Source organism: Eleutherodactylus coqui, chromosome 9 (genome assembly GCF_035609145.1).
Source record: "Eleutherodactylus coqui strain aEleCoq1 chromosome 9, aEleCoq1.hap1, whole genome shotgun sequence".
NCBI lineage: Eukaryota > Metazoa > Chordata > Amphibia > Anura > Eleutherodactylidae > Eleutherodactylus > Eleutherodactylus coqui.
Window position 1 is genome coordinate 115,940,565 of NC_089845.1, and position 23,762 is coordinate 115,964,326.

General features: G+C 42.3%; 1 protein-coding gene across 3 annotated transcripts in view; it reads left to right on the plus strand.

The window, feature by feature from the left end:
* CPQ (carboxypeptidase Q) overlaps positions 1-23,762 on the plus strand; it is a 459,208-nt gene that overhangs the window by 388,923 nt on the left and 46,523 nt on the right. For all 3 annotated transcript variants that reach the window (XM_066578371.1, XM_066578368.1, XM_066578369.1), the window contains exon 6: positions 170-261. In XM_066578371.1, coding sequence (XP_066434468.1) covers positions 170-261 — 92 coding nt within the window. The remainder of the gene's footprint in view (positions 1-169; positions 262-23,762) is intronic.

Here is a 23,762-nt window from a genome sequence, read left to right on the forward strand (position 1 = left end):
TGTCCCTTTTGTCACAGTGTAGGTTATGTATACATCACTTCAATATACTCCTAAATTGTGTCCTCCTTGTGTGATATATTATTCAGATCACCGAACTGTTCAACCTGATACCAAAGACACAGGTTACAAAGATTTGGTTTATAAATTCAGTATTTTTTTCATCTGTTAGGTCTTCGTCCTAAAAGAACAATCCGTTTAGTGCTATGGACTGGAGAAGAACAAGGAGGAGTTGGAGCAAGTCAGTATTATGATAAGCACAAGGTAAGGGGTAATTTCTATACAGCTAGCTGCATTACATTGTATTTGAATATTCCACAAATGTTTGTAAATTTGGTCAAATTTTTCTTAAAACCCAAAATACTTTTGAGAGTATCCAATCCAATTGAGTATGGAATTAACCCTCCACAATACAACCCAGTGAGTCAATATTAAACCATACAGCTCTTTCATCATTCTTGCCCCTCATCAGTGGATGCTGGTTGGCTGGGTGAGAGGCCACCAATTTGAGTTGGGGTAATGAGTCTCCTTGTGGAAAGCACCACAGGAAAGACGCTGAAGGCTTGTTAGAAGGTCAGATATACACTCATATGGTAGCTACCTTCCAACGGGTGGTTCTGTGGGGGATTATTTTAGCATTCATTTGCATGGCTTTTCCCCAGTGCTTTTAAGACTCCCTCCACCCTCGTGGTGCTCTTCACAAAGAGAAATATTACCCACCTGGACTCACTGAGAGTATCCAATAAAACTCTAAATTATAAAACAACTACGATAATTATAATTATCAGTGAGGAGTGGAGCAGCCCATGTATTGAAATGAACATGTACATACAGTGCCTACAAGAAAGATACTACAACATACTGAATTCCTTAGTTTTTAGCCAAGTAGTATAGAATAATCGCATGCAATAAATATTAAAGAGACTAGCTATTAGTATTATTTATGGTACCAGTATTTCTGGTGGCGCAATGTGCAACTTACTAATATAATAATATGTAGTGAAAGGGATTGTTTCAGCACTGGGCAACGGTTCACGATTAGATGAAGACTGGGCTGGTGATGGCGGCATTAGCACTTGAGATGACATGATATCATGTTAGGAGATGTGAAGATAGCGGTGAAGGACTATGCTGCAATGTTGTTGGTCAATATGCACCACCAGCTATGTATATGTGTAAATTTGTGAGGTGTAATTTATTGGAGTCTCCACACAGGTGTGCAGCTATTTCACAACCAGCTACCAACTTCCAGACTGAGTACTGCTGTATCCATAGCAACTGAGGCCACAGGAGTTTGTGGGGGATGTAGTCTGCCCATAATCTCTCATTCAGTGCACAAGGTTAAAGGACCTGTGATGACATCACCATCATGTGATCAGGGGGCAGAGCTAAGAGCTGGTAACTGATTACATGATGGTGACATCATCGCAGGTGCTCCATGTAATTCACACAGTACACACTGACTCACAGACAAGTGGTCATTAGCTCTTTGACTTTTGACAACACTCACAGCTAATTGAACTAATAGCATAGGCATTTGTGATATACATAGCATGTAAATAATTGTGCAATACCATAAAACTACAATTCCAAAGTCACCCATTCCCCTTCACCCTTAAGACCGCAGAAAGAACTTGGAATAGAGCAAGAATCGATTATCTGAATTGTTATTCTGTTCAAAGTCTATGGGACTGACAGTAACAGCTCAGTGTTATTTCCCATAAGTCCCCAGTGATCATCTCCCAATGAAGTTGCATCAGAGTCTGGGCCCATCAGAGGATCCCCTAGTACTTTGGTGGGCCAATCCAGCTCTGTGGCTGACTACTGAGATATTGAGTCATCAGGTACTAAGTGACTCATGTGATGTCACCCTAAAGAATAAATTGATATTCAAGCTGAAAATTGTCTCTTTCATGACTATTCAAGGTCCTGGAGATTTCAATTCCTTGTCCGATTACTTTAGCCTTTGCATTGATTGAGCTTTATGTGGGTTTGTCAGCTGATGAAGCTCAGTAGGGTTATGAAAACCAAAAGTCATGTAGGAATACTTTTAATCTCCATTTTATCTGGAACTCTCCCAAAATAATAGCTAATTAAATAAGCCCTGAGTTGAGTAATGTCATGAAGAAGGCATAAGCTGTGTCAGATTTCTTTCCAGTCTCGGAATGTTGTTGGCTGCACATTTTGGGTGGTGTCATTGCCCTTGCTGTCCCTCGGCAAAAAGCAGTTATGGGGAAACTTGCTGTTTCTAAGAAACACAATGTACATAGAAATTAAACTGCAAGGGCTTTTCTTTTATAAATCACAGATTGCTTCTAAGAGTTCATAAGAGAAGAGTTTAACAACATGACATACAGAAAATCTTACCCCTCCAGAGTTGTGCTCAAAGCCTGAGCTCTCATGCAAACATTGCGCCTAACGTCTCCTTAGCAGGTCTCCTTTGACGTTTTAGATTGCTTGTCACCCGCTGTTCATGTGGATAAAAAGCAGTGTGATAACGTCATTGACCTGATGGGTCCTTAGATGACCTGATGGGTCCTTAGATGAGGATTCCTCAAAAGTGATCAAAACAAAAATGTATATAGCATAGAGTTATTACAACATGATACCAATTGCTGCAACGACAGTACCTGTGGAGCTGCCTTTCCTTCTCGCTGACTCACTGCCGCTGTTATATTTTATGTGCCAAACAACATCTTAAAGGGGTTTTTACACAACTTGAAATTAAAGGGGTTGTCCCGTGAAATCAAGTGGGCCATCAAGTGGCCATATTAATGCACTTTGTAATATACATCGTGCATTAAATATGAGCCATACAGAAGTTATTCACTTACCCACTCCGTTGCTGGCGTCCCCGTCTCCATGGCTCCGACTAATTTCTGCAGCTTCTGGCTTCTTTAGACACGCTTGCGCTGTCCGGTCTTCTGCTCTGTGCTCGCGCCGGAGAGCTGGTCTTCTCCGCGTCATCGTAGCCCCGCCTCCGTCACGTGGTGCCGATCAGCCAATTAGGTGGCTGTAATCGGCAGTGGAACGCAAGACATCCACGGTGCACCATGGGAGAAAACCACGGTGCATCATTGGGAAAGGACCGGCGGCCATCTTTAAAAGAAGAAACTGCCCGAACGGGGATGCAGGTAAGCGATTTTGTTTTTTTTAAATAACAAATGGATTGTTTTTAACGGGGCACAATGTGGGGGTAGGTAGATTTTTTTCGATTTCGCCGCGGGACAACCCCTTTAATTCACAACCACTCTGACCTTGGTTACTGTTGACCAGGACATGTGACTGCTGCAGCCAATCACTGGCTATAGAAGGTCACTGCTATGGCTGCAGCAATCACATGTCCTGGTCAACAGCAACCAGGAAGGACAGAGTGATTGTGAAGCAATTTTAAGTCATGGGGAAACCCCTTTAAAGAGTCAGGCCCATGTCAGCTGTTGGTGTTCAGTCTATAATTGTGTAACTGTGAACCTGCTTAGAATGTCCACACCTTGTCTCAACATTCCTTGGTTCTAATTTGGATTTGACATGGACTGTTTCCAGACTTTACCTTTCATTGCCGCCTGTCCTGACCCTTATCTGTCTGAACTGCATGAACTCTGCCCTGACCTTGGATTTTTATAATAACACCTATTGATTTTGGTACTACAGTTCAGAAATTAAGCTATTTGCTGTTGGTATTAGCGAAAACCCATGGAACATGACCTAGGGATTCTCTTAGGAAAGCCCATACCCCCACGAGAGACATTTTACAATGAAAATTTCTACCCTCAGTTTAGTGCTAAGCCAAATGTAATAGAGACCCAGAGGCCAGACCCTGACATATTTTGTGTTTTGACTGTTATGTATGGTCTATTCTAGAACTTGTTACAGGAGGACCACAACTCTAAGTTGGCCACACACATGGGATAGTTGTTGGTGGAACATCAGTTTGGCCAAAAACGATCACTTTCTTCACGTTGACTCACTGCCATTGTCATATTTTGTGTGCCAAACAACATCTGAAGGAGTCAGACACTTGTCAGCTGTTGGTGCTCAATCTATGATTGAGTACGTCTGCGTATTTAAACCTGGGTAAAACGTCCATACCTTGTCTGTCCTTACCTGTAGTTGTTAGTTGTAATGCATGATCATTTGCAGCTCCACCATGGTTTATTTCTAAAGGATAAGTGGGTAAAACCTATAGGGTGTATCCTGCATAAACAAAGGATCGGGAATGGGGAAAAGGTGGCTCTATATCAATGCCACAGTCTTTCTTATTAAATAAATGAATAGAAGTAGGGTCTAATAGGCTTATAAATCAATGTAAAAATGACAGTTACATATAATACATTGCATTATAGAAGTAGTGCAGTGTATTATATAAGTGATCAACCAATTGTATCTTCAAATCCCTTTGTGAACTAATAAATTAAATTAAAAAAATTCCCAAGTATAAATAAAATTCAAGTAAAAAATATAGAAAAACAACTATTTTACCAATAAATGCTATTATCAGAATGATGCCCCATCCCAAAAAACTCTACAAAAGTGGTATTGCTGCATTTGTAACAACCCAAACTATAACGTTCTAATGTGACATAGTGTCCGACAATCTTTCCAGCAAAATCTATACTTGTTCCCTTTTTTTTCTTTGCGTATGCCCAAACTGCAGTTTACATCCACATATGGGGCATTTCTGTGCTCAGTTGAAGTTGGGTAGCAATCTGCAGGGTGCTTTTTTTCTTATTGCCACTTGTGAAAGTGAAGAAAATTTGGGCTAAATCTACATCTTTTTGGAAGAATTGTAATTTTTTATTGTCATAGTCTCATGACCTGCGGGCTCAAAATGCTGTCCGTGAGGCATGTAGTTTCCAAAATGTGATATCATCTTATGTATTGACTCCTCAAGGCCTATACCAACCTATTATGTTGCCTGGAATAAAGTGGTCCCAAAATCCACAAGTTGTTTCTATTTTTCAGAGGCCCATGTTTGAGTCATCTCGCACACCGGGCCACATGGGATATTTGCCCAAACTTAAGGATAATAAATACTGAGTTTTGTTTATCTGATAACTCTTGCTGTTATACAGAAAAAATGGTTTGAAATTGAAAATCGGCAAACAAAAATTCCAATCTTTACATTTTGTTTCCACTTGCCTTTAATTCCTGTGAAATTCCTAAAGAGTTAGCAAACTTCCTAAATGCCTTTTAAGTAGTTTGAGGGGTGTAGTTTCTAAAATGTTGTGCTTTATGGGGATTTGCAATATATAGGCCCCTCAGAGCCACTTAAAATCCTAATTGGTCCCCAGAAAAATAGATTTTGAAATGTTCTTCAGAATTTGAAGACTTGTTACTAAACTTATAAGCCTTCTAAGTCCCGAAAAATAATGGGACATTTAAAAAATGGTGCCATCATAAAGTAGACACATGGTAAATGTTATTTTGTGTGATACGATTTTCTGTGTTACAAGCCAAAAATAAAGAAAAAAATGGAAAAATACAAATTTTTTAACATTTGCTCTATATCTCTGCTTTCCAGCTTTATGACCATGTAAAGAAAACACTGGTTAGATTTGTAAAATGGAGCTGTGTCCATATAGGCCAAAATAGGTTGCGTACTTAAAGGGGTTGTCCGAGCTTTAAAACCTTTTTTTAAACAGCAGCCTGCGCTGTAAAATAGCATAAGGAAGGAAACTCACCACTTCCCCCTTCTCCCGCTGCAGCACGTATCGGTCTTTACTGACAGCTAAGTCATGTGACCGCTGCATTTAATCAAAGGCTGCAGAATCACCACCCAATCTCTGACATTAGCACTCAAATCCTGTACACCATGATCCCAGGAGTCTCTGCCAACAGCGGAAGTCAGGAGTTCTGACTTCCGCTGTTGGCAGAGATCAAGCTCGTTGTAGGAGCCAGTACACGTTTTCCTTGGGAGAAGGCAGGTGAGTATCCTTCCTTTTATTATTTTGTACTATGGGTTGCTGTTTAAATTTTCTTTTTAACTCTGTCAACCCTATAAGGAGTTAAAGGTTAGCAGGAGATTAAACAAGTATTCACATCCATGTCTGATAGATGCAGGTTCCCCTCCCCATGGCTGCTGCATCCATGCGCAGGAGGAATGAAGTGGGCGCCCAAACATGTTTGCCCATTTCCGTTACTCTACAGAAAAGAATGTAGAGCCCTCTCCATTGATACTTCACCTGGATGTGACATGTGTGATGAGGTTCATTGATAAAGGATATACAATAAATATCTGAGCTGGTATTTTAACTTTTTTGTATATTTTCCATGTTTACTGTTCCTTTAAGAAATTCTGCTTTCCTTTTCCAAAAACAGATAGGTTTGGAAGAGCCGAGTTGTTTTTACAGCTAGCAATAAGTATATAACGGCCTCCTTACTTGTTCACAATGTTATTTTCAGTTGGGTCCTGTCTTGTATCCAAGATTCTTACAATTCAGTTGATGTTACATAATTTTCAATTAACTTGAACTACTTGAAGTTTTACGATAGTGACCTATGCGTGAAAAGAATTTTTGGAACTTTTCGTTATGTAACTGCTGTTAGAGAAGATTGTTATTATAGGTGCATTGTGATCGAGATCCTTGAGTTAATTTTGTTTTTCTGTTCATCTCTATATATTGATGCTGTTCTTCAGCTTGCTGAATTTGTAAATGGTCTATCGGATAGCGGTCGGAGTAATGTTCAATTGTTTGACAATCTTTAGAAATCCCTTTGAATACTGATTTGTATTTATACCAGTCTGTCGGAAAGCCACAGAGATAATAAACTAATTGTAAATGTAGTTGGTCATAAATGTGTTTTTTGCTCAATGCATTTCTCTTTTTATACTATGTTATTGAAGATGTAATATGTTTCATGTCCATGGCAAAGAAAAAAAATATGGTGGTCAATTCTTAATGTTTCAAATGACTGTATTTGGGCTTAGATGTGTTCTGCCATGTACTTTTGAAATCAGTTTGCCCTTCCTACTGTAAAAGTGGCAGTTCTTGCAATTGCAATCTTACGAGGAAGCCCTGACTGGGTTATTTGCACCAGAATGGGTGTCAACATTTACGAGGGGGTTCTGATAAGTACTGAGCCTTACCCAGACATAAATTGAGCTAGGTAGCTGTAAACTGCAGGGTGTACTTGTCTATTTGTCTATATTCAATGATGCAAAAATCAACTACCTGGGATTTTAACTTATCTTTTTTTTTCCCAGTCCACATGGCAGTATCTCTAAAGACATTCAGTGTGAAAGAGCATAGAACCATAATCAATTTCCTGTTTCTCCAAGGGAAAGGTGCAAAGCAGATCCATGATGAAATGTCACAAACTTTGGGTGACATTGGCTCTTCAATACTAGGCACCAACGCTATGTAATGTATGGTGCTGTGCCTGGTATACAATGAAGAGGCCATAATGTTTGTGCAAGTGCTGTGACCACTTCAAGTTGATCATTGGGGATGTGGGGAGTCGGACCCTTGCTGATCTGACTATTGAAGCTTTACCCTTAGGATAGCTCATTAGTATTTGATCGGCGGGGGTCCACCTCCTATGATCTCCATTGACTAGCTGTTCACTGGGCCAGCTGTAATTGTAGACAAAGCTGGAACCAGACAGCTCTGTCTATACTGCAGGAGTAGTTCTCATTGAATTTAATGGAAGCTGCACCTACAGTACCAACCTGGGCCTATACTACAGACAGAGTTGTCTACTTCTGGCTCTGTCTGCAATAAGCTCCCTCTAGTGGTGGCTGAAGAAAGCCAAAAATGCATAATTTCCCTTTGTCTATCCAGCGGAATTGGAGCTCTGAAATTAATAACTGCTGAATGTAAAAAAAAAGACAGCGGTGTTAATAAATGGATATTCACTTTTAACTATTATTTTATGCTAGTTTGGACTGACAGTATAACATAACTTTCTAAACCCTTCCAAGAAGTGTTCAGTCATTATCTTGTCGTAATCCAGGAGTGATGTTAGTGCACTGACTACTGACATGCATTTTGGCTTCTTTTACCTTTTAATCTCCCATAATTTTTAGCGTTCACATTTGCCAAATATCACACTAAACCCTGGACAAATGTACTGTCATTTTATGATGTGCCGGTGTAATCCATCTACTGACAGTTCCAGTGGCACAGCCAGCTTGTCACGTAATTAAGCTTCTTGCCGATGTCACCTTTGTCTTAAGGGGTTGACTGTATAATGTCACACAGAGTGATCTGTGCAAATAAGCCCTGATAATTATTCTTGGCAAAGGTCGCTCTATAATAACTGTTTGCCACTTTTCTTAGCAGCATGAATGACTAATTTCGAGAAATCCTGTGATCTGACATAATAAACAGAGCCCTCTACCCTACCGGATCATAGCTCCGCACCGCATTATCAGACTGGTTTGTTTATGGAAAGAGTCACCAGATTAATCTTACAACGAGAACGTTGAGTTAAATGTCTTAGATAGAGTATTGGATTACACGCCTGGGAACCCTCAGAAGGTTACCTTGAGATTTTAGGATTTCCAGATAACTCACAAGCTCATAGTTCAGTTCAGAAATACGGTTTCCATGGTTTGTAATAGCTTTCTGGTTTTAATGTCACTTAATATGTACAAGCATTGGTAGGTACTAAAACATTTTTTTGTTTCATACTTTGCTCAGAAAGGCAAAAAATACAACCCCCCCCCCCACCCCCCCAATAAAAATTAATGTGAATCTCTGCTTTATAAAATCAATTTGTTTTAGACAGTGACGTGCCTAAAATATAGGCAGACCATGCGGTTGCTACAGGGCCCAGATTTCAGGGCGTCCAGTTACGATGAATTGCTCCACCTCTGTGTTTCCCTGTCAATCGTCCAAGCCCACTGTCTCCTGAACATTGTTAGTGCGCTGATGTTGTATGCAGCGCCATCTTTCCTGGATCACTCAGGTCATGTGACTGCATGCATGGATTCTGCAACCCCACCCTTACCCCTCCCCAACGCCCACTCTTACCCCTCCTCAACCCCCCTCCTCTCTCATTTCACTTCCATCTAGGTAATTGTGGCTTCTGGCGCTTTGCCACCTTTTGCAATATTAGCCTGATTGCTTGGTGCGTGAACAGGAGGCGGAGCTTAACCTTGGTGCAGCGGCAGTCCTCGCTCCTCCTCAGCTTGTGAGTGGCTGTGTGTGCTTTGGGCAGAGGGAGTAGTAGAAGAGCTGAGCAGTGCAGTGTGCTAGCTGTCAGGAAGGTTAGTTGTTTGTTTGTTTTTTTGGTGGGTTGGACAGGGGCCATTCTAATTCTTTCGATGAGGTCGCATTACTTCTATGGACGCTCCTGGTTTTAGGTCAAACATTGTTCAATTATTGGAACTCCATTTTTCTGCTACAGAGCCCCAAATCTCCTGCATAGACATAGTTAAGGCTCCATTCAAAGAATATTAATGTCTCATTCCCCGGGATCTGTCTGAATCTCCGAACCACAGGACAGCACCGTAGACCTTCGTTAGTCAGCAGAGAACAATAAGGTCTTCATTTGACCAGCATTTGTACTGGACAGAACAGACTAGTTGGCTACACTATTCTGTCCAACACAGATACCATAAGGGCTCATGCCCACGGATGGAGCGGGATACACCCACAGTTGTACGCCGTGAGAATCCCGCATTTTTCCGCCGTCTCCATTAATATTATAATAATGGAGACCACCCACCGTAGAAAAATAAAGTAAAATAGAACATGCCACGATTTTGTTTCCCCACTGCATAAATCCGCGGCAGAATCCCACATGTGAGAACTGAGCTATTAGTTTCAATAGAACCTAATAGCTGTGTTATTCTTATGTAAATCTTATTTGCAGCTACAGGAAATGTTCAGTGTAGGTGATTGCTGATAAAGGGGAATGTAGAGGTTATTACATTCAAGGGTTCACATTTTCTCATTGCACTGTGGATGTTTTACTCAGAGTGTTCAATTAAAGCTATGAACAGTAAGGCCGCCTGCAGACGGCCGGGTCGGATCCCGCTGTCAGAATTCTCACAGCGGGACCCAACCCGAGCCCCTGCAGGGACCAGTGCGGCGCTTACCTCTCCCGTGGCTCCAGCTCTTTGATGTGCCGGCTGCCGGCTAGCCGGCGTATGCGCAGAGCGGAGCTGGAGCGCCGGGAGAGACATTTCCGTGCGGGCCTCTGCTTGCCGCAATTTGTTTTCTGCATGTATTTGCACGCGAACAAGTCGCGGCCATCTGCATAGGATTGCATTCTGCAATGCAATCCTATGCAGGCGTCCAGGGGTGGAAATTCTGCAGGAAATCCCACCGCAGAATTTCCACCCGTGTACAGGGGGCCTAAAGCATTTTGCCTGTTATTAAAGGGGTTGTCTCGCGGCAAGCATCAAAATTTAACATTACCCCATTCCCCCTGTCACCCCCCTGGCATAAAATAGCAAATTAAAGCGGTTTTTAAACCACTTGCTACTCACCGATCTGATGAAATAAGGAGTTTAAAAAATCTTCTCCCTAAGATGGCCGCCGGTCCTTTCCCAGGGATGCACTGCGGTTTTCTCCCATGGTGCACCGCGGGTCTTCTCCCATGGTGCACCATGGGCTCTGTGCGTTCCATTGCCGATTCCAGCCTCCTGATTGGCTGGAATCGGCACACGTGACGGGGCGGAGCTACGATGACGACGCGGTGACCAGCTCTCCGGCACGAGCGGCCCCATTCACTAGGCAGAAGACCGCACAGCGCAAGCGCGTCTAAAAAAGCAAGAAGCCAGCGAAATTAGACGAATCCATGGCGACGGGGACGCTAGCAACGGAGCAGGTAAGTGAATAACTTCTGTATGGCTCATATTTAATGCACGATGTACATTACAAAGTGCATTAATATGGCCATACAGAAGTGTATAACCCCACTTGCTGCCACGAGACAACCCCTTTAAGTTTAGTTAGATTGTTTTTGTCTATAATTGTGCTTTAGATAAAAATCAGACCACATTTTAATAGTAATCAATGCAGAAATCCAGGTGATTCCAAAGGGGTCCCCTTAATTTTTTTGCAACCGTACTAGCTTTTAGTAATAACCCTTTTTTTCCTTTGTCTTCAGGGTCATCTCAGGAGTTCATCCTTTATTAGAAACGTTTCCATTCTAAGCTATATTCTGTATATTTATTCTTATCTGCCAGCCAAGCTATAGATATTAGTGTTTTGAGGTTTTTCTTGGCGTGCATCAGATGTTGAATTAGTTGGGTGCTGGGTGGCTTGGAATGTTTAAGCCATTAAACGGACCCTGGGAAAAGAAGCAGAAGTTGGAAGCCATAAATGCATAAAAACAGCTTCTCAGCCAATTTATGAAAAGTGCCAGTAGTTGTTTCAATGTTGAAAGGCCTAAACTTCTAAAAGCATTAAGCAAGATTCATTAGAAGCAGCTGGACCAACAGTCAATCTATTTCTAAGAAGTTTAGAATGTAATCTTATTTTACTTGAACTATTTACAAGAGTGAAAAGCCATGCAAGCCTATTTTTGATAAGCCCTAACGGCCTTTTTAATCTGCGCTTGTCAAAATAATGCCCATGATGGTTTTGTATGTTTTCCAGCACTATATGTGTCCCTTTACCTCCTAAACTTGCTTCCAATTTGCTTCCAATATTAATAGTGTAAGTCCTTAAAGAAAAAGTACCAAAAACATGTCTATTGAGCGGGATTAGAAAAAAATGGCTGTTTTCTTTCAGAAATACCCCAACTGTCCATGGGTGATGCCGGGATTTGCAGTTCTGCTGTATTAACCCCGCAGTGACGAAGCCTATTTGCACCTTAATGACCAACTAGTTTTTCCGTTTCGTTCATTGTCACTTTTTAATTTTCCATTGATATAGTCATATGAGGGCTTGTTTATTGCGGGACAAGTTGTATTTTTTAATGGCATCATTTTTGGGAACATATATCTGTATAACTTTTATCTAATATTTTTTTTATTGGGATTGGGGAATAAAAAGAAATTCTGCCATTAGTTTTTTTCGGATTTCATTTTTACAGTGTTCAATGTGCAAAATTCATGATGTTATAAGTAGAGATGAGCGAGCATACTCGCTAAGGGCAATTGCTCGAGCGAGTGTTGTCCTTAGCGAGTACCTGCCCTCTCGGAAGAAAAGGTTCGGCTGCCGGCGCGGGTGAGCGGTGAGTTGTGGCTGTGAGCAGGGGGGGAGAGAGGGAGTGAGAGATCTCCCCTCCGTTCCCCCCCGCTCTCCCCCGCCGCTCCCCGCCGGCACCCGAATCTTTTCTTCCGAGTGGGCAGGTACTCGCTAAGGACAATGCTTGCTCGAATAATTGTCCTTAGTGAATATGCTCGCTCATCTCTAGTTATAAGCTTATTCTCTGGGTCCGCACAATTCCAGCATCACCAAGTTTATATAGTTTTATGTTTTGTTATTTTTTTAAAGATTTGCTTTAAAGGGCCAGAACGTTTTAATTTTTCCATCGACCGAGCTCTATAAGGTCTTGTTTATTGCAGAAGGAACTGTAGTCTTCATTTATCCAATTTTTATAAAAACACAAAATAAAAGTTGGTCCTGCACTTCTTTAAAAGAGCAAGATTGAGAGTTCAGGAAAAAGTTTGGAAGACTTAGCCACAGTAGTAATTTCCTCCACAGAGAATTCCTCTGAAGGATGTCCAGATGAAGTGTTTAAAAAGTAAACATTTTTTTAAATTTAACATATAAAACAAGAAAGGACTGTTACATAAATAAAAGTCAATGCATTAGCTACCGGCAAGTGCAACGCGTTTCGAGGTCTTAACTACCCCTTTATCAAGCATACCGGTATAATGGAGTATGCTCGAATACTTAAGTTTCCCAGAGTCTCCTCCCCTCAGGGATGTAACGTGTCACTGCTGTCCTCACTTAATCAAAGTGTGTGTGATGTGGTTCAGACGTTGGGACGCATGCAGCACGTGTAGTGTCATGTGACCCGTCACCCATCTGGTTCCATGGAGGGTGCGCTTAGGAGTCACGTATCACTCTTCTAAATGCTGACGCTTAACTAATGACATCACACGTCCACAATGGATGACAATGCGTTGCAATGTGTCCCTCAACGGTAATGGACCGTGCAATGACATTTATACTGTAATATTATAATAGGGGGACTAATTCCTGCACTAATCACCTGCCGTGGTGGTTTGAATACATGCAAGATGATATTGACAAACGTGTCTACTAGAGATGAGTGAGCATACTCGTTAAGGACAATTACTCGAGCGAGCATTGTCCTTAGCGAGTACCTGCCCGCTCGGAAGAAAAGATTCGGGTGGCGGGGAGCGGCAGGGGAGAGCAGGGGGGAACGGAGGGGAGATCTCTCTCTCCCTCTCTCCACCCTGCTCACCTGCTCACTCCCGCAACTCACCGCTCACCCGCGCCGGCAGCCGAATCTTTGCTCCCAAGCGGGCAGGTACTCACTAAGGACAATACTAGCAAGTATGCTCGCTCATCTCTAGTGTCTACCATTACTAAAAAAAAATTGGAATAGCTCAAAATGGCTTAAAATGCATAAATTGTAACCAATAAAAGTTGATTCCTAGAGTTAAAGGGTATGTTTGTTTATTACTATCTCGTGACAGTCGTGTTGTAATAAAAAGTACATAAACTTAAATTTAAAAAGAGGCCATCGTAGCTGGCAGAGCCAGAGGCTATATAAAAGTCTCCGGTTGCCTTGCAAACCAACGGGACCCCGCAATCATATCGCGGGGGTCCAATGGGTGACAGAGGGATCACTTGCACTTATTTACGTGCTTTTGGGAACCAATGAGTTTCAAATGAGAGGGGGACACACCTCCCTGCAAAGTTGTTGGCTAGTCATTGAAAGATAATGATCACCTCTTTGCACCAGACGATAATTAATCAACCAGCGACTATTTTTAGGTGAGTGACTAATGCATGAATTCTCGACTAGAGATGAGCGAGCACCCAAATGGTCGGGTCCGCGTTATCCGAGTCGAGCTTTTCGTAAAATTCGAGAACTCTACTCGAGTAACGAACCCCATTGACTACAATAGGAGACTCGAGCATTTTTGTATGTGGGACGCCGGCTTTTTTTCTTGGCATTCGCGCTCTCTCGCTCTCGCTCTCGCTCTCTCTCTCTCTCTCTACCCCTCCCCCTCTCCCGACGCCTCTCCTTCTCCCTCTCTCTCTCTCTCCTTCCTGCCAGACAAAAAATTTGCCAATGACGTGCGCTGCAGCGGGGAGGGGCCAAGCAGGCACGTCACGGCGGGGAGGAGCAAAAAACTGAGGCGGGATCGAACACGATTTGATCCTCGGCAGAGTATGTTCGCTCAACTCTATTCTTGACTCAACACCCAGTTGATGGCAAGGCTTAGAGGGAACAACTAGCGCTTGCATTCACTATATCTAACAACTATTTGGACGATAATTGTGAAACCAGCCTTACTTGCCATTCACCTGTTGTCTTATTCTGCCTCCAGCAGGAAGTTGCAGTATTGCTCTACGAACGGCAAAGTTCCTGCGCCAATCTGCACATCTGAAGTAATCTTTAATAGATCTGCAGAAACCACAGTGTAATGTCCCAGGAAAGCTTCTCTTGGAAACCTTGTCAGATGCGCAACAAGGCGGTTATCGATTGGAGAGAAATGCAGCGGATATACAATGTCGGATCTCTTACTGAAGGGTTTGAACAATGATTTTGAAATACATTGTATTAAGTCCCTATTTAAGGTTCTACAAGAGATTATTGTTATTTTGGGGGTAACTAGAATAATATAGAGATGCAGATGGAATAACTAGATTTTATTGTAGCAGGTTATTGGCAAGAGAAGTGGTTCTTTTGATTGGATGTTCTGGACTCCGTGATTGGGTGCGTATATGAGTGGAAGGAGTCCAGTGTCTTTGGTTGAGGATTTGTACTCTGTGATTGGAAGAATGAATCCATAAGGAGTTATCTTTACGAATGGCAATTCATACCTGATAAATGAATCGGATTGCTTTGACAAGGTTGGTGTGTGTTTTTTGTGGTGGGCATTATAGATAACCTTGGGGACTGGATTCAATATCTTTAAAGGATTGGCCGCCTCTCATAGCCACTTCAGGGAACGTTGTTTTACATATCGAAGACGATGTTGGTGTCAGTTTTAAAAACTTCTTATGATATCGGTGGATGTTTTATCTATATTATTTGTACATTTTTAAAGCATTTTATGTCATTTCATTTTAGTCTAGGTAAATTATTGGTTCTATTATTGGGGGTGGGATTATGTTAATGTGGAATGGTATATAACCCTTCTGTGGCTGGGAGAGACTATGCCCCAAAGGAAGCTGTGGAAGCGAAACTTGAGTCAGACAGGGGACTCTCCATGTTGGATTGTGTTTCTGCTGTTGTAACTTGGCTGTTTGTGAGTATAATGAAAAGGACGTACCCATACTTCTCTTGTTGCCAAAGCTTTGTTGCACTCTATCCTGTCTTCTACCTCTGAATTAGAGATGATAGATGGTTTTAGAAGTGGACAGGTGTAATTGTGAGGAAGCTATCGGCACTGAAGATTTGGTAGTTGTGTCTTGCGATCACTTCGCAACTGACATTCCATTCTTTGGTTTCTAGCGGAGCGCATTCTGTAATGTATGACTACTGATTAAAAGAGATTTGAGACACACTTGGTTTGCTGCACCCAGTAAACCCTAACCAGCTGTAGGGGAGCATTAATTTCTTTGCATATATAGTGAACGTTCCCGGCTGTGAGCAACTGCAATACCGAGCGTTCCATCAAAAGCCAAACCAGTGAGAGACCACAGCAGTGAGTGTTCTTTCAAAGACCATCAGGGACAGCTCAGTCGAGGATCACTCGCACATATTTATGTATTTTTGGGAATCATTGAGTGTTCAGTAGGAGGGAAAAATGTTCAAAATAGGTGGAAGCCTCCTTGCAAAGTTGTTGGTTACTCGTTGAAAGACAGTGATTACCTGTTTTTATCAGACAATAAATAATTAACTAGGTACTATTTTTAGGTGAGCTTAAACAAAGCGATTAGCAAATGTATTCTTAAGGCCCATTTAGACACGATTATAGCTCAAAATTCACTCAAAAGCTTTTTGAGCGATAACCGTTGCTTCTAAACACCTGCCTTCATGGACTTTTCGTGCACTGTTCGTTTATTGCTCATTTCTAGTTTTCCAGAAATGAGTGATGACTTATTAGAGGCGCAGGCTGATATCTCAGCCGTCAGCACTGATAAGATTTTCTCAGCTGGTATTCTGCTGGGAGTTCTCAGTGGGACGCCAGCTGAAAGCACAGAGAACAATACAGCTGTTTGCATATACAAAACAGCTGCATTGTTCTCCTAGCTATCACAGTGGTATCCTGCTCCACCTGCATTAACTATTTAGCAGCTGATTAACTACTTAGTTATGCAAAGATGATTGCTCAAAACTGTCACACAAACTGACGTTTGAGCGATTTTTGAGCGATCATCTTTCAGTGTAAATAGGCCCTTAGTCATCATCCAGTTGGAGACTGTGTTTACATGGAACAGCTATCGCTTACATTTACCCCATCTAATGACTATTTGGACGATACTTGTCCTGTGTAAAGCCAATCTTACTTTGCCATTCACCGGCTGCCTTATTCTACCTCAAGCAGGAAGTTGCAAGATTGCTCCATGAACTACTAAATTTCTGCGCCAATCTGCACATCTGAAGTGATCTTTAATAAATCACTTCTGCAGAGACCCAAGCGGTATTAGTGTATCTTGATGCCACCAGCAGGATAGGTGGAGACAAGAGACATGCCCTGAACCAACGTCCCCACCAGGATTGGCTGCTCAGGACAATGAGTGGCCATTATCTCCCCTGTTGGCTCCCCTGAAATACCTCTCCGCCGCTCGCCATTGTTCCGTTGCTGGCTTCTACGATGTCACTGTCCACTGTGCCATCATTGGAGGCTGGCGAGGAGACAGTGGGGGAGCATGGCGGAGTGAAGGCAGAGCGGCGGCCCCACTGACAGCTGAGGGCATGCATATGACACAGCCGGAGCAGCAGAACACAGCGCCGGTTAGCGTCAGCAGTGCCAACCAGCACAAGGCCCAGCAGAGGAGTCACTGATCAGCGGCGGGGAGCGTCAGCAGCGGCATCGGCAGAAGCTCCAGCACAGGAGTGACCTCAGCTCCGGCGCGCAGTCTGACAGCAGTGGGACACAGCGGCAAGGGGAGCGTCTGCAGCGGCACCACACTAAGGCCCTGCGGAGGAGTGACTGCCCAGAGCTCCGCCGCCCAGTCAGACAGCGGCGGAAGGGTGAAACCGGCGGCGTGTTCTGCAGAAGGAGGGCAGCACTGCGCCGCAGAAAGTAAGCAGGGGGGAACAGCGACGGAGACAGTACACTGCCAGCATCAGCGGTATTATTGAGCAAATCGGGAGCTAGGGGTGTGACAGGGGTGTTCCCCCTGTCAAATCCCTAGCTTCTGGTGGTGTCAAGATACACTAATACCGACCGAAGCCTCTTGCCCCAGAAGAAGCTCATCTGATGCGCAACGATATTTATAACTTGTCTGACATGACAGTGGGAAATTATATTTGTAGTATATGTATTGGGTGTATTAATATGTTTGGTGATTTGCCCCCACGCAAGGTCTTCATGAAGAGTGATGGTGTTTGTTTTTTGCTTTTGTTATGTTTTGTGTCTTTTTAGTGTAGACTCTAGGGCATTTTTGCATTTTCTCTGCTACATGTTTTAACGCGCAGTAAAGTGGAAAGTGACTTTTATGTAACGCTTCTGGTAGATCTCTTTGATAGGGAGCTCAGGTTGTAGCTCTCTGACTTGTGCCCTTTACAAATGTTTAATTGTGCTCCATAAACACTTGCCAAGAATGACTTTTTGGCTTTATAACTGCATACTTGAACTATAGTTTCTTTTTATGTTGGTTACGTGGAGGTTTCAGAAGGGTTAGAGACAGAATGGGAAAACACTTGACTGTATCTAGTGTCTAATTACAGATAATGAATAATTGCATTTTTGTTCTGAAGCGGTATTATACAGATATGCAAGATATTTTCACTGGTTTTATACTGTATTAAATAGCGGGAATGATCCTTTATTCACGTGCATAGTTAATGTGTCAAATTTATTGACTTTTTTTTCTTCTTCCCAAGCGAGCCTTCTTTGTCTCATGAGCCGTTACCTGCAGTCACCTTCTCTTTTATTATGAAATGTCAACTCCCTAAACTATGGAGAATGCTACTTCTTAATAAACATTACACAGGTCTGAAGAAAATTGTATCAGGAATGGAAATAATTTTTTTAAAGGGGTCCTACCATCAGGTTTTGTTACAGAAGCGGACATTTCCTCTCAAAAATTATTATGCGGAGCCTTTTCATCATACTGTATAAGGCTTTACGTTTAGGAGATCTGCTCCTATATATTTTTATAAGTCTACGCCACTGGTCCCTAACAATGGGTCCCAACTTGATTATTCAATTCAAAGCGCCAAAGAATTAGCGTTCAAATTTTACGTACGGAATCTAATTCTCTCATTTCCTGATGTCATAGATAGATAGATAGACTGTATGCAATAACCTAGATAGATAGATAGATAGATAGATAGATAGATAGATAGATAGACTGTATGCAATGACACGTACATCTTGGAACCATAAATACTAGAGCACGCCAGCCATTTACAGTCAGTCTCCATTGGAGTTGGAAGTGGGCAAACATGTACTAGGCTATCTTCCCAAGAAGCCACAGCAGCCAGATAAATTGGATGTTCCACACAACGGCTATTTTATTCAGCCTGCAAGGGGGAAGCAGCGGCCTACAAAACCTCAGTGGTCGCTGCTGCCGTCATCTAGATATATAAAAACAAATGTATGTATGTATGTCTGTCTTCGCAGCAACGCGCGACGGGTACGCTAGTCTATATATAAAATCTCCCAAACATTATGTGAAAGGGGTCTCCATTTTGGTCTAGACACAAAATTCTTCCAGGGACCAAAGGGAAAGTTATGTTACCTAGTGCCACAGTCTTCCCAATCTTCCTGTCCCTAGCAGCACTCTTCATACGTGCAAGATGGCCATGGCAATTCTTCGACTACCCAATGCCAACTGAGCTCTGCCGCTGCATTGTCATCTAAGACATTACCTGCCTCTGCTCAGTCAAGAAGCAGCATTCACTTTCTGACCAGAAGGGCCCGTTTACACTGGCGTATTTTCTGTCCATATTCACTCCTTATTTTTACGGATTAGATATGAATAGTGATGAGCGAGCATTGCCCTTAGCGAGTACCTGCCAGCTCGAGAGAAAAGGTTCGGGTGCCGGAGCGGGTGGCAGGTGAGTTGCGGCAGTGAGCAGCTGGAGTGGGGGGGGGGGGGAGAGGGAGAGAGAGATCTCCCCTCTGTTCCTCCCCGCCGGCAGCCAAATCTTTGCTCCCGAGCGGGCAGGTACTCACTAAGGGCAATGCTCGCTCAAGTAATTGCCCTTAGCGAGTAATTGCCCTTAGCGAGTAATTGCCCTTAGCGATTATGCTTGCTCATCACTAGATATGGACTCATTGAATTATATTGGTGTGCTCAGATAAAAAAAAAATTACATCATGTCCTATTATAATTAATCTGTCCCATGGTCCAAAATCACCCATGACAGTTACATGTGGATGTGTCATGCGTATTCACTGCGTCTTTTATGTATGTTGCCAGGAGACAATGGGAAAAAAAAGTTACATCATCTGTTCCTTTTTGAAGCTTTTACTTTTTTTTTGCATGCTTGAAAACCAGAATGAATTAACATGGACATAAAAAACTTTCATACACACCAAAATGCACAAATAGGCACCAAAAATACACATTCAGTGAAAATGGTACATTTTATACGGACGAAAACTGCATGTGAATGAGGCCTAAATGCACAGTATGCGTCCAGTGGTGACAGAAGGGTTGCGGTCTTGTTGGACAAATGAAGAGGGGTCCCAGCAAAAGGCGGCAGGTGGTAGGTAACATCAGAAAAAGGAGGGCGCAAGTAATATGACTCCTCCTCCGGTCTCAGGGTCAGAGAGTTGCTTTAAATCATATGTCAGATTGTGTTCATGTCTCCCTGATATAAGGAGCTTCTGTATTAAATACCATCACATATAACTCAAAAAATAGCTTTTTCATTCAGTGCTAATTTTTTTGCCAAATGAGGCATATCTTGACGAAACCCAGTGGACCCCATTGTAAGTCAGTGGGGGGGTCTGTCTTGCACAGTTTGTATTTGCTGTGTAACTGAACTGCCATTGGTTCACAACACAGATAGACAGAGCCTAAATTTTTTTAAATGCTTTGAGTTAAGGGCAGAGAAGAAATATTGGAGGTTGGATTGAGCACTGCTCCTTATAAGAGAATGCAAAGAGCGTCATGGAGGTTCTTGCTCAACAACTTTTTCATAAATACCAAATTTTGAAGGTTGAATGGACTTTCTTCCCTTGGATGACTCTGACAAAGCACATATAAAAATCTATATTGCAAAACAAGAAAAACGGGGGGGGGGGGAAAGTGTATGACGTCATTGGGCACATCACTATATAAGATACACATAGATGACAATTAAAATAAAATAGAATATAATGGTAAAAAAAAATAAAAATTGTCTGCTGCATGTTGTTGAGGGGGGGAGAGGATAGGGGGAGGGGGGGGGGGGCAGAAAAAAAAGAATAAAAGCTCTGCACCTGGCGTCCCACATACAAAAATGCTCGAGTCTCCCATTGTAGTCAATGTGGTTCGTTACTCAAGTAGAGCTCTCGAAGTTTACGAAAAGCTCGAGTCGAATAATGCAGACTCGAGCATTTGGGTGCTCGCTCATCTCTAGTTAGCATGTAGGATATATTTTTCCATGCCATTTATAAACTAGTGTCCTTTTATGTCGCAAAGGGGCCTTTTTGTATCACTGATTTGACTTAGCCATATTTCTAACATGCTATCAAATGTCACAGTCACCAAAGCCCTAGCCAGGCTAGATATTTGATGTGTTTTATCTCAAGCACACCTGATGAAACTAATGAAGCCCTTGATTAGTTGCATCAGGTGTGCTTGAGACAACATCTAATTAGCAAATGTATGTTCTTATGAGGGATTCTGTTCAGGGAGTTGAATAATGACGAGACTGCACTAGCCATTAAAAGCGTCATTTTGTGTTGAATTTGAAGAACCCGCTTATTATATTAGTTGTGTCAAGGTATTTTAATTCTCTTCTTTGACCGTTTTGCTTTGTTTGTTGAAACCGCAGAAAGTTTGTAAAGTTGGCAAATAAACCTAATTTGCTTTGGGGGTCGAATAATTGATTACAATTATCCCTACCAATTGCTAGAATGAAGAACATCTCTACCCCCCCCCCCCCCCACACCCCACACCCCTCCATTCTCACAAGAAGTTGCATAAACGGCTGGGAGCCCTTGTCATTCTAGTCATTTAGTATATTTTACTGTACTCTTCAAGGGCATACACTGCTGAGGAGGAAGCTGCAGCCCACCTCCTGTCCTACAGTATGTCCGCAGCAGGCATGAACCTCCCTACCTCTGTCTGACCTCACCAGCATTGCATGACTAGGTTACACACAGTCCATGCATTCACTTTACTATTACACTATGTTTCGGGTTCATTTACTGTTAAATATCTTGACTATGTTTCTATTGAATTACCTCAGGTATGGGAGCTGTACATTTTATTAGGGATGTGAATGTAATATGTGGGTGGTTCAATATTAAAAGCACATGCTGTTGAGTTATAAATACGAAAATTACAGGCTACAGCTGCCATACACATTCTCTGGAAGAAATACAATGTATATTGGGTAAGCCGGAAAAATAGCCAGAATCCGGCTCATGAGCTTGTGCTGCAAAATGTTCATTTCATTCAAAAAATCCCTTAAAAACATCAAGACATTTGCATGGTCATAACATGAAGGCCATCGTGTTTCCAACACACCTAAGCGTTCTTAGTTATGGCTGACTAAATACCATCCTAATAATAAAATACCTACATGAAAACCATTGGTCCATCAGAAAACTATATACTGAGTATTTTATTAAAATCCATTTAATATTCACAAGCTGATCACTGTATTGTGATACGATATTCGACTTATGGTCAAACAACTTATTCCTTCCTTGACTCGAACTGTGATGTAATAATTGTCTCTTGGACTTGGACCTTATTCTCCTTTCCTCTCTACAGAGTAACCAAGAGGGATAGCCTCTCTGGCTCAAATGGGACGAAACCACTGCAAGTTTTCTCTCAAAGTCTACCTCCTCACTACAATTTCTTTGGGCACAAATTAACTACCCCCATAGGAATTGAATATATAGCATGTTTGGGGTGATTACTTAAAGAGGTTTTCCAGTGAAATATCATCAAGATAGGTCATCAATAGTTGATCAGCTGGGGTCCGTCGCTCAGGACCCCGACCAATCAGCTAAGCGGGCGCATGCTGTAAGCGTCACAGCAACACAGAATGGAAACTGCTGCACTGACCTCTGTGTAGTGGCCCGCGCTTGTAACTGCAGGCACAGCTCTCATTGAAATCAATGGGAGCCATGCCTGCAGTTACAAATGCTAGCCACTACATGGGAGGTCGTCGCGGAGGCTTCCCTTTCCAAATACACAGAAGCCTCCACACCAACCTCCGTATAGTGGCCGGTACTTGTGACTGCAGGGACGGCTCCCATTGATTTCAGTGAGAGCCGTGCCTGCAGTTACAAGTGGCAGCCACTACATGGAGGTCGACGTGGAGGCTTCTGCTCCGTCCTCGGTGTATTTGTGGTGCTGACAGCATGCGCCTGTACAGCTGATCAGTTGGGGTCCTGAGACTATGAACTACTTATGACCTATCCTGAGAATCTATCCCCTTTAAAGCTCTTAGAATAGTGTTTTCTGATATGAGTTTCTTAAGAGTCAAGGAACTTATATAAAAAGTCTACATGCCCCTATTAAAATGCCATGTTAAAAATCTGCCAAAGATGAATCATTGCAGATTTATTTCCACCTTCAATGTGACCCGTTATCTGACCAATTCCATTTTTAGGGTGGGAAAAAAAAAAAAGTCAAAAATAATCCTCAGACTGCGTTGTCTAAATTAGCGCTGTATAAATGTTGGATGCGATTAGTAAATCTGCATCACTGTTTTCATACAAGTTGCATGATCCGGTTCAGATATGCTGTCATATCCTCCAGTGAAGAATGTTCTGCGTGGATATACGGAGATGTGATTTAAAGATCTGGCTCCAAATTACAGACTAACGTGACATATAGAGGGTTTTATTCTTGAAGTAAGGATAGGTTAGAGGAGCAATCGCGGCGACAAATAGGTGGATGAGACTGCCAGGGAAAACGAGAAAGTAATGATAGGGGATGCTTACTTCCTTGTCATTAGTCGACTCTGGATGGTGAAGCGCTTCTGACACCTCTATTTTTCAGACTTCTAAGTACAAGCTGAACTTTAAGCAGCAACTTCATTGGTCAGCAGTCTGCAAGGATGAGAGAGGCAGAACAAACAGTTTAGGATTTTTTTGGGGCCCAGTTTTTCCTTTTTTTTTTACTACCTTTTCCAAATACACTTAGATTAACTGAAAGTGATCTCTAAATGTTAAAGGCTTTGTATACTTTTGCTCTCTTTTATTCTACTTTCTTTTCGTCTGTGCGTCTTTGGAAATGAAGACTTTTTGTAATTGGTTTCCATTCAAAATGTCTGATTGTTTGATGTCTATACTTGTATTGTTTTTCAAAGCACTGCAGACTGGAGGACTGAAATCTTAGCACAACCCCTTCAGTGAGAGTAAGCTTGAC